The following is a 12,625-nucleotide window of genomic DNA, read 5'->3' as shown; positions in this document are numbered from 1 at the left end:
ACCCATCTGTCTACACACACACACACACACACACAACACACACAACACACCACACACACACACACACACACACACCACACACACACAACACCACACACACACCACACACACACAACACACACACACACACACATCACACACACCACACACCTCCTAAGTAAATGCCTAGAGAGCATGAGCAGTGAGACAGTGAGAGATGAAAACACCAGTATCAGTGTCAGTGTGGGTATTTATAGTACAGGAGTCTGAGGCACAGGACGGAGATAAGTATTATGGACAGGGGACTCTTCTCATAGGCTGCATTCCTGTTTACATTGGTTGAGGAGAGATTGGCTGTATGGGCTTCTTAGGGACGCTTCACACAGTGGCATTCCAGTATACACATCACGCTAAGTGGTCCATTATCAAACATGGGGGGGAGAGGGGGACATGGAAATGTATGGTACCTCATACTTCAGTATCGTACTGAAAGAGCCAAAAGTCAGACAAGGTGGGGAGTCGGGAGAGTAGGATGTGGAGAGAAGGTGCCTTTAGACTCCAGTGTATATTTTGTTTACCTTTCAGAACCGCYGCCCCCTAGTTACACTTGATGATCCATCATCCCACACATTTAGTAAACACAGAACAGAATAATAAGAGTATTCAAGTACTGTTTATTTGCAGAGTTAGAGCTGTAGAGTGTTCCATACATCGTATGCATAGTCTATACATCTATGGGTCTTTATCCTATAGTTTGGGCGTCATAGCATGCTAGAGGGCATTAACAGGCTACGGGGGTGAGTTATGGAGAGAAAAGGGCAGTTCATAGCGCATTCAAGCACGCACACGCACACACACACGCTTCTCCTGTCTGCTCCATGCAAGAGCTTGTGTGATAATATCAGGAAAGGAGAAGAACATTCTGTATGAGTTCATCCATAAAGAGAGTTCTCTACTACATCTTCAGTCCAATTCTTCAATGCATCCCTGGGACACGATCTATCAACATCTACCAGRGGAGGCTGCTGAGGGGAGGACGGCTCTTAATAATGGCCGGAATGGAGTCAATGGAATGGTATCAAACCACGTTTGATACCATTGACTCCAATCCGGCCATTACTATGAGCCGTCCTCCCCTCAGCAGCCTCCACTGACATCTACATCTACATACGTATCGCTTTAGTAGGTCTGTGGCTAAGTTATGCAGACAACTGCTGTTATTAGAACTGCTGGCTCGTGACTCCTAGAGATACGCGCCTCCACATGTTGATATACGTGGTGGGTCCCACTATCTACAGAGCATTTAGACTTGGCCCTTATGGCAAGGGCCAGGGCGAGTATGGTTACTGTAGGGTTACAGAGGGATGTGTTATACCTGCTGTGCAGGAGGTTAAACTACGGTAGAGGTAGAGGTGAGCGGGGCAGGGTTAGGACAGGGTTAGCTGGAGCAGGTTAGGACATGGTTCATCTGGTCCTCTCTCCCTCGCCATCCCTCCCACTCTTCTTTACTCTAGCAGTAGCCTGCGTAGCTCCTGTGGGTCTGAGACGGGCAGGGCACAGGTGAAGTCCTCACACACGTATGCTGTGGCACTGCCACCCTGGCAGGTCAGGGAGGAGAGGACGGGTAGACGCTGGTACAGATAGCCCTCTGTCTCCCCATCAGCTAACATCAGGACCTGGAGAGAGAGAGAGAGGATATATGGTATATATTGTACACACAAGTGTACTTAAAAGGGTACAAACGCTTGTCACTGTTGTGGTACCCTGTTAGGTACAACCATTGTACCTTTAGTTATAGGTACATAATTGTACCCTTGCAGTTTGTACCTTAAAAGAGCCAATAGTGTACCTTGGGGGACGAGAAAGTACCTTTCTCACACGTAGTCCATAGGTACAAAAGCGTACCTTTAGAAAAGGTAAACATTTGTATTTTTAGGTTACCACCAAAGTGACAAAGTCGTTCCTTTTATGTGGCAAAAATGTACCTCTAAACATTTTTTGGGTTGTTGTTCTTACACTGTAGTGTATAAAACCTTACTTGCATTTTTCCCAGGGTGCCTTTCAAGTGAATTTCTTTGTTACCAGTACCACTCATGACTGTTTGCTAGTGACAGAGACATGGTTGTTACATTAAATGGCTTTAACCCCTTTAGCCTTCACCAAGTGGGTGCCTAAGCAAATATTTTATAATTTAAATTAAAAACTCTTTATGACAAGAAATGTCATACAGTGCCTTCAGAAAGTATTCACACCCCTTGACTTTTTCCACATTTTCTTGTGTTACAGCCTGAATTGAAAATGTATTAAATTGAGATKTTGTGTCACTAGGCTACACACAATAACCCATTATGTCAAAGTGGAACTTTGTTTTTAGAATTTTTGACAAATTAATAAAAAAAGTAAACCTAAAAGGTCTTCTGTCAACAAGTATTCAACCCCTTTGTTATGGCAAGCCTAAATTAGTTCAGGAGTAAAAATGTGCTTAACAAATCAAATAACGAGTTGCATGGATTCACTCTGTGTGCAATAATAGGGGTTAACATGATTTATTAATGACTACCCCATCGCTGTACCCCACACATAAAATTCTCTGTAAGGTCCCTCAATCAAGTAGTGCATTTGAAGCACAGATTCAACCACAAAGACCAGGGAGGCTTTCCAATGCCTCGCAAAAAAGGGCACCGATTGGTAGATAGGTKAAAATAAAAAAGCAGATTCTGAATATCCATTTGAGCATGGTGAAGTTATTAAAGGGTCAATGCAGTAGGGCTGTACCCAACATAAAAAGAATGTTGGTCCACCGAGTCATCCCGACCGAGAGTCATCCAATCGATTGGTCAAACTTATTTTTTCCATATATAGACAGACACACCCTGTGTGTTTGAATAAAACCAACTACATATGTACTGAGCTTGTCTGATGCTTTAAGCACACTGTTTGATMAAATAATTAAGACATACAAATGACTCAAGAAAGCGACCGGTGGTCACACTGTGTTGGAAAAAATGACAGCTTTGTGCCTGTGTGACTGGCACACGTTGCCTCGCTCTCCTCCCTACTGCAGCGAGAAAGCACCGCAGCACAGCAAGTGTTGATTGCGCTGTCCGTGCTGAAGGTGCAACATAATTACAGTCAAGTTTCTTATTTGTTTCTGACAAAAGTTCTGTTACCGAAATCRCTAATTTGTTTAGGAAAAACATTCCCTATTCCCTCAACCCATGCRCTCTTTATGTGACACATGTACGSATCGCATTCATGTGACCAYCAGGGCCTGACCTATAGCCTATCATAATCACATCAATATATTGGTTATAACAAACTCTGAACACGGTAACGTCGACAGCAAAATGGATGCGTACGACGTGAAAAATAAACTCGAAATGGGCGAATGTTCACTGGTTGCTCAGGAGGGAAAGGGGAAGTCAGATCTATGGAAGACATTTGKCTTAGTTGTGGAAACTACTGGAGATAAAGAAAATGCTGTTAGATAACAATATCATTATTTTCTGACCATTTGAAACAGTGTAAACAACACTAAATAAATAAGTGAGTGTACCAGAAAGTCTGTTCTAACAGAAAAATAAGATATATAAAGCCTTTATTACGGCAGACTAAAAACAGTATCATGCATTTGTGAATTAAGGTTCATTTATTGTTTAGGCTAATTATTCAAAGCTCCCTTTGTTATTTAATTTTAACACTAAAATGCTTGATTTCATTTCAAAGCATGAATGTCTCGAATGCTGTGTGCTCTTTAATTACTTGTTACTTTTATCTCTTATTCTTGTCTGTATTTTTTMGAAACMTCATTGTTGGTTAGGGMCTCGCAAGTAAGCATTTCACTGTAACCTGTTGTATGTGACTAATAAAATGTGATTGGATTTGATGGCATATATAGGCCTAAGTAAGTTACAGTATTATTACTAAACAGGATGTGCTCTTAGGCCTACTGGTGGTGGTTATACAAGGCTACTAATGACACAAACATGACTTAATATTATAATGATGACCATAATAATACTAATTGAAACAATAACAATAAGATGGAGATCAAGAGAAAGGAGGGTATAGAAGTGAGAGCTGTGTACATATTATGTTTGACAAACAGGTGCTGTTAGATAACAATATTATTTTTCTGCCTGTTTGGAACAGCATGAACACTAAATAAATGATGAGTAATACCAGTCTGTTCTAACGAGAGAGAAAAATGGTGACGCTGTTATTACAGCCAAGCAAAGATTAAAAACAGCCAAATCTGTGAAATTGCTTTATCCAACATTTTGCCATTGCATGAGGCTCAGTGCTCAAAGAATCCTTAGGCTATTAAACAAACACTGAAACAGGCAACAGAAGCAGGATCTGTCTTATTTCTGTAGACATACAGTGTATTCAGAAAGTATTCAGACCCCTTCACTTTTTCCACATTTAGTTATGTTACAGCCTTATTCTAAAATTGATTTTTACCTCATCAATCTACACACAATACCCCATAATGACAAAGCAAAAACAGGTTTTTAGAAATGTTTGCAAATATATTGAAAAATAAAAACAGAAATACCTTATTTACACAAGTATTCGGACCCTTTGCTATGAGACTCGTAATTGAGCTCAGGTGCATCCTGTTTACAATGATAATCCTTGAGATGTTTCTACAACTTGATTCTACAATTCTGATTGAACACGATTTGGAAAGGCACACACCTGACATGCGTCAGAACAAAAATAATTGTCCGTAGAGCTCCGAGACAGGATTGTATCGAGGCACAGATCTGGGGAAGGGTACCAAAACATTTCTGCAGCATTGAAGGTCCCCAAGAATACAGTGACCTCCATCATTATTAAATTAATTTTGGAACCACCAAGACTCTTCCGAGAGTTGGCCGCCCGGGCAAACTGAGCAATCGGGGGAGAAGGGCCTTGGTCAGTGAGGTGACCAAGAACCCGATGGTCACTCTGACAGAGCTCCAGATTTCCTCTGTGGAGATGGGAGAACCATCCAGAAGGACAACTATCTCTGCAAGACTCCACCAATTAGGCCTTTAAGGTAGAGTGGCCAGACGGAAGCCACTCCTCAGTAAAATACACAGGACAGCCCGCTTGGAGTTTGCCAAAAGGCACTTAAAGACTCTCAGACAATGAGAAACAAGATTCTCTGGTCTGATAAAAACAAGATTAAACTCTTTGGCCTGAATGTCAAGCGTCACTTCTGAAGGAAACCTGGCAGAAGGGACTGGGACAATAGTCAAAAGAATGGGACATACTCCCCAAATACAGGTGTGCCAAGCTTATAGCATCATACCCAAGAAGACTTGAGGCTGTAAGAAGGTGCTTCAACAAAGTACTGAGTAAAGGGTCTGAATACTTATGTAAATGTGATATTTCAGTGTTTTATTTTTAATAAATTAGCCAYAAATGTGTAATGTGTAAAATATGTTTTTGCTTCGTCATTATTGGGTATTGTGTGTAGATTGATGAGGAACAAAAAAAATACATTTTTGAAAAAGGCTGAAACCTAACAAAATGTAGGAAAAGTCAAGGGATCTGAATACTTTACGAAGGCATTGTACAGGATGATGTATAAAGCCAGGCATATTTAACAGTTAAGGCTATCGATTACAGACCTAATTAAGTTGGGGTTTGTTCTCTCCTCAATTTTCTTAGACAATTAGACTAACTCCCCTTCGCATGGGACTAGTATTACTAGAGAACGTTGTAATTATTACCCCACAACGTCTGTTATTCCGTTGGACGATTTGYACGAACCCCCTSTAATTCTTTATTTTTCCCCCAATAAATGTATATTTACTCTGAAGATTTTTTCTAGGCGTGAAGATATTTCAACAAGTCCAGGCGATAAGAGAGATACATTGATGAGCTTGTTTCACAAATTTCAAAACCAAACCAAACCATCTTTGGTATAGTGTCACCATAATATTTGAATTGAGGAAGTGTGATCATAATCATTCAGATATTTTGTTCTAAATGTCACCCAGCCTTCAGATGTGAGCTAAACAGTGCACTTGTACTTTAGATGTGTTTTAAGACTATGGATGCGAAAGTGAATATATCATTTTCAAATGTTTAGGTCAGTTGTATTCACTGTATCACAATTCCAGTGGGTCAGAAGTTTACATGCACTAAGTTGACTGTGCCTTTAAACAGCTTGGAAAATTCCAGAAAAGATGTCATGGCTTTAGAAGCTTCTGATAGGCTAATTGACATCATTGAGTCAATTGGGGTGTACCTGTGGATGTATTTCAAGACCTACCTTCAAACTCAGTGTCTTTTGCTTGATATCATGGGGGAAAAAACAAAAAAACAGCCAAGACCTCAGAAATTCTTTTTTTAGACCTCCACAAGTCTGGTTCATCCTTGGGAGCAATTTTCAAAACGCCTGAAGGTACCACGTTCATCTGTACAACAATAGTACGCAAGTATAAACACCATGGGACCACGCAGCCGTCATACGCTCAGGAAGGAGACACGTTTCTGTCTCCTAAAGTGCAATATAATCTTAGAACAACAGCAAAGGACTTTGTGAAGATGCTGAGAGGAAACATGTACAAAAGTATCTATATCCATAGTAAAAGGAGTCCTATATCAACATAACCTGAAAGGCCGCTCAGCAAGGAAGAAGCCACTGCTCCAAAACGCGATAAAAAAGCCAGACTACGGTTGCAATTGACATGGGACAAAGATCGTACTTTTTGGGAAATGTACATGGTCTGATGAAACAATATATAACTGTTTGGCCATAATGACCATCATTAGGTTTGGAGGAAAAGGGGGAGGCTTGCAAAGCAGAAACACCATCCCAACGTGAAGCACAGGGGAGGCAGCATCGTGTTGTGGGTGCTTTGCTGCAGGAGGGACTGGTGCACTTCAAAAATAGATGGCATCACGAGGAAGACATTTTATGTGGATATATTGAAGCACACTTCAAGACATCAGTCAGGAAGTTAAGCTTAGTCGCAAATGGGTCTTCCAAATGGACAATGACCCCAAGCATACTTCCAAAGTTGTGGCAAAATGGCTTAACGACAACAAAGTCAAGGTATTGGAGTGGCATCACAAAGCCCTGACCTCAATCCCTTTGAAAATTTGTGGAGGAACTGAAAAAGCGTGTGTGAGCAAGGAGGCCTACAAATGACTCAGTTAACACACATATGTCCGTAGGAGTGGGCCAAAATTCACCCAACTTATTCAGGGAAGCTTGTGGAAGGCTACCCGAAATGTTTGACCCAAGTTACATTTACATTTTACATTTTAGTCATTTAGCAGACGCTCTTATCCAGAGCGACTTACAGTAGAGTGCATACATTTTATTAAATTTTTACATACTGAGACAAGGATATCCCTACCGGCCAAGAGCAGACGCTCTTATCCAGAGCGACTTACAGTAGAGTGCATACATTTTATTACATTTTCATTTTTTTTGGTCTTTTTTTTTTTTGTCTTTTTTTTTTTTTTACATATCCTTTCACAAGGATATCCCTACCGGCCAAACCCTCCCAACCGGACGACGCTATGCCAATTGTGCGTCGCCCAACGGATTCCGGTTGCGGCCGGCTGCGACAGAGCCTGGGCGAACCAGCCAGCCTGGGCGCGAACCAGATACTCTGTGTGCGCAGCTAGCACTGCGATGCAGTGCCCTGCGATGCAGTGCCTAGACACTGCGCACCCAGGAGACCCACTGGAAATGTGATGAAAGAAATAAAAGCTGAATAAATCATTCTCTCTACTATTATTCTGACAATTCACATTCTTAAAATAAAGTGGTGATCCTAACTGACCTAAGACAGGGAATTTTACTAGGATTAAATGTCAGGAATTGTGAAAAACTGAGTTTTGGCTAAGGTGTATGTAAACTTCCGACTTCAACTGTAGGCTATGAGCAGCACGATCAATTTAATCGAATCAATTATTGTTTCTTGTTCAAGCGTGAGCAAAACCTGTCAAACTCAGACATTTCTCTCAAAACACAGGGATGACGATTCACATGGGACTAGTAATCAGAGGACCTTGGAGTACTCCCAAAACAGTATGTTATTCTGGCCGGAATTGTTACTCTCCAGCCATGTACAAATTACTGACATGGCAGATTCGGACAGAATATTACAGATGTGGTGTTTTGTGCTTGTGCACATAATCCATTACCCGACCACCACAGTAACAATTCCTGTCCAAATAGGGCTTAAGGCCAGGGCTGTTTCCTCATCTCTGCTGCTGCTGCCTCCGCCGCATTGTTCTCAATCCCAATATGCTGGTTCATTTTGCTATTGTGCACATAGCAACATAGGGAAAGGCGCCAATTCTACGGCGCACGGAAGATTATGTTTCAGAAAAATATGGGGTACAGAAATGTACCATTACACTAAATTATCCACACATGTACAATATGGTACAAACAGTACTATGTGAGATTGTGACTCTGAAGGTACATTGTGTATTTTGATATTTTTGTACCCCAGGGAACAATACTGTACCCTAACCCTACCCTTCCGAGAATGTAGCCCTGTCAGTAAAGAGAGGGGGGGTGAGATAAAGGAGGTAGCTTTTTCCATAACAATCACTCTTTTTATCGACGAGGGCAGCTCTGCCTGTGCATGACTCACAGTGTGTGAGACATAGGTTGTGGTATGTGTGTGTTGGGAGTAGGGGGGCTGTTTTCCAGACTTCTCATCAGGAAGCGCCACATTCATATCGATCCCCTTTCCACCTCCCTGCGCTCCTCCCCGAAATAACTTCATAAGACTAGGGTCGATGCCCCCCCCCCATCACTCCAGTTACGTAAGAAGAATGTGTGTGTCTACTGTGTGGTGTGTGTGTGTGGTGTTGTGTGTGTGTGTGGTGTGTGTGTGTTGTGTGTGTGTGTGTGTGTGTGTGTGGGTGGTCACTGAGAGGCGGCCGAACATCAATGTTCCTCAGTCTGCTTCCTGTCAAATGCGTGTCACTTCCTTTAGCCTGTCAGACAATCTGGCTCCCCAAAGAGTGGGGGAGAGAAAGATGGGGGGAGGGAGGGATGGATGGAGAACAGGAGGACTCATGAGAAGAGGAGAGAAAGATGGAGGGAGGGATGGATGGAGAACAGGAGGACTCATGAGAAGAGGAGGAGAGAGAGGGTGACCCGCTGCTGACCTTTCACCTGAGGAATTGCGGTCGGTCTCTAGTTTATCTACATGGATCGAGTGTCTTGTTGCTGTCATGTCACTAATGGGCTGGTTCCATTTRAACTGCTAGTCCCTAGCCCCTAACCRCTTGGCACTTCATAGATCTGACAGGARTGGATGGATATTAGAAATGTTGTAATTAACTCTCCCTCTAAGTAAAATGTCCTTCTCAGTGCTTATCCTCTCAGATCTGGGTGAAGTAACTCGGGAMTAGGGGCTAGTAGTGAACTTGGAACAAGGCCCCAGGTTTAGTGAGCAGTGGGCTTTAATACTGAGACGTGGCAGGAAACTATATTTACAGAGCGAGAGAAAGAGCTTTTGTTTGGCATAACACCAAAATATGTTTGATTTTATTTATCTTCGGGGAACACTGGCGAGAAGTGTGATGGAATGTGGGCAGAACAGCACGACTGTTGCCATGGAGACCAACGAAGGATTTCCCCGGCCTGCTGAACCCTTCTACTGGACTCGGCTCTTCCGCTCTCTCATTCAGTCTCTTTCTTCCCCTCCTTTCCTTCTTTCTTTCTCTCTGTTCCACTCCCACCTCTTTTCTTTCTTTCTCTCTTCCTCACTCTTATTCTCTCTCGGTCTCTTTCTTTCTTATCTGTCACTTGTCAGATAGCATACATACTTGTAAGTAACCTCCCTATGGAGGTTATGTTTCTATCTGTATCCAGCACAACATGTCATACACCTGGGGACAATACATGGCAAAGGCTCTATGTGAGAGTGTGTGTATAGTTGGATTCGTAGTCTGTGTGTGTGTGTTAGTGTTCTAGGTGAGTGAGTCTGTAGTTCGTTAGCACAGATGGCACAGTTGGCTGCACACAACAGCATTGCTAAACTCCCACAGGCTTCGTCCCCTCACACTCTGACTGACCCTGCTACCGCAGGCACGTACACCGCTGCGTTGCATTTGTGCCAAACTCCACTTCTTCCATGAAGTTTAAACAGTGRAGCGATATTATGAGCTGTCCCACCTGTGTGCGTGTGTGTGTGTGCGCGCGCTAGAGAACAGATGGCCCACAGCTTAGAACTACGAAATCAACTTTTCCTACTCGCGCGTTTCAGAGGCTTAGACACTTAATTATTCAACGGTTTGCGGCGTTAGACCGCTCACTCATATTCCCCCTTAGTGGTAGAGCAAACAGTGGGTATAACTTACCTAGTGCATGAGTAATTGACAGGTCATAGAGACAGGTAGAGATGTATGAGAATATCCCCTACCGGTGTCGCACTGGCCAGTAATAATGAGAAAGCAGCATTATGATACACAGGGAGCCACTGTTCATGGCATGACCACATCCCACACAACCCACAACACACAAGCGATGCAGCACAGGCACACACCACACACACACACACACACACACACACACCACAACCAACACACAACACACACCACACACACACTTTCATTGAGCTCCCGAATTCTGACACACTGAGGAAGAGTGATGAGCATAACAGCTCTGAAATCCTGGCTTTGTGCAGCCATGCATGAAGAGATGTACTACTCTCTCTCTCTCTCTCTCTCACTCTCTCTCTCTCTATACCCCACTCACCCACACAGATTGAGGACCTGTTCAGTCACTGAAACAACCTGGCATCTGAGGCATCCCCACAGGCAACACAGACACCGCTCTGACGTTGTGTGGCGAACAGAGCGGGCACACATGCAAAACACACATGCAGTCACCGCTCACATCACCGCGAGATACATTTGTTCATGTAATATTTAACGAGAGAGGGGTGAGAGGACTGAGGGCGAGAGACCAGGCGAGAGACCGAGGGAGGGGTGAGAGGACGAGGGAGAGACCAGGCGAGAGAACGAGGGGAGAGGGTGAAGGACGAGGGAGAGAGAACCAGGCGAGAGACGAGGGAGAGGGTGACTACGAGGCGAGGAGAGAGAGACCAGGCGATGGGCGAGGGAGAGGGTGAGAGGACGAGGGAGAGAGAACCAGGCGAGAGACCGAGGGAGAGGGGTGAAGAGGACGAGGGAGAGAGACAGGGAGAGCGAGGAACCAGAGGGAGAGAGGGGAGGACCGATGAGAGACGAGGAGAGAGACCTTAGCGAGGACAGGGAGAGGGGAGGATACCGGCGAGAGTCAGGCGAGTTAGGAGAGAGGTGGAGGACGAGGAGGAGAGACAGGCAGAGAGGAACGAGGTAGAGAGGGTGGATGCAGTGGGGTTTAGGGTTACGAGGAGAGTTAGAACTAGGAATATTCCTAGTGCGAGGGGAGAGACAGGCGAGAGGCTAGGGGAGATTGGGTATGGGGAAAAGCGGACGGGAGGGAGGGAGAAAGAGACAAGGCGAGAGACCGAGGAGAGAGTGATGAGGACGATGAGAAGGAGGACCAGGCCGAGAGACCGAGGAGGAGTGGGGTGAAAGGGTTCGTTTCGCTAAGGGAGTGGAGAGACCGAGAGCGAGAGACGAGAGCGCGGAGTTAGTGGAACGAGGACAGGGAGGTGAAGCAGAGACCAGCCGAAAGATGAAGACGAGGGTACTGATCCGGTGAAAAGAGGACAGGCCAGGAGACGGGGGGGGGGGGAAGGGAAACCCCCAGGCGAGGGTAGGCCGACGTGTGAAGGGGTAGTGAAGGTAGGAAACCGAGTAGAACAGTAGTTGCTTAGGTGGATTTAGTAGCGGTAGAACTAGAATGATGTCCTAAGGTTGGGACCAGCGTTTTTGACGAGGAGGACGCAGAGAGATTAGAGACGATAGGGATTAGTTTTCGATTAGTGTAGATGGGAGAGAGGACAGAGAGTGAAGAAGAACGTATAGGACCAAGGCGGAGATATTCTCGCGGTAGGTGGAGGTGTGGAGATGAGAGGACGAGGGGAGAGGACCAGGTAGCGAACATGAGCGTAATTGTAGTGGAAGAATAGACTATTGGAGATTATGCTCGACATGGGGTCTGGATATTGTCAGAGTGAATGAGGAGTTCAATCAGCAAGTCTACAGACCGTCTAAATCACACGGCTTGTGACGAAAAAAAACCGACTTGTGACGAAGTTAAGCGTCGATAAAAAGATACCATTAAGACTGACGCTCATATTTAAATGTCAAAAGAGATTATTCCTAATAAATAACGCCACTTGACGAGGAATTATTATTCTCTCTAAATGCTYAAATACCACTGGGACATTAGTCCGTTTAAAAAGTCCCAGTTCATTCCACCTACGTCCCACTAGCGTTATCACCCACAGCTCAACAATGACCAAAAGATCAGATAGTGTCAACCTACTGCTTTCACACTAGACTGAAAATGAGTATGTGTAGGACTGAAGAGGCTGCGAGGGCGGTCTTATGCTCGGGACGATTTGGAACTGAGTACACACTAATTGGTGGCACATAGAGCCTGGTAACACTGCGCATCAAAGTGGGACTTGAAAAGGGGTGTGGTTAAAATGGAGGCGGGACAGGGAGAGAGCCCGCTACAGCTGTATTGGTGGGACTGTTAAAAATGCAGAAAATC

General features: G+C 44.3%; 1 protein-coding gene across 1 annotated transcript in view; it reads right to left on the bottom strand.

Annotated features, from left to right (window-relative positions):
• Window positions 1–633: 633 nt before the first annotated feature.
• Window positions 634–12,625, bottom strand: part of spata20 (spermatogenesis associated 20) — a 62,302-nt gene continuing 50,310 nt past the window's right edge. The window contains 1 exon segment of the mRNA XM_023993238.3: window positions 634–1,655. Within this exon segment, the coding sequence (XP_023849006.1) occupies window positions 1,485–1,655 (171 nt within the window). The 3' untranslated portion in view covers window positions 634–1,484.

Source organism: Salvelinus sp. IW2-2015, linkage group LG8, assembly GCF_002910315.2.
Source record: "Salvelinus sp. IW2-2015 linkage group LG8, ASM291031v2, whole genome shotgun sequence".
Lineage (NCBI taxonomy): Eukaryota > Metazoa > Chordata > Actinopteri > Salmoniformes > Salmonidae > Salvelinus > Salvelinus sp. IW2-2015.
The sequence above is the reverse complement of the archived record's forward strand: the minus strand, read 5'-3'. Positions and strand labels throughout refer to the sequence as shown.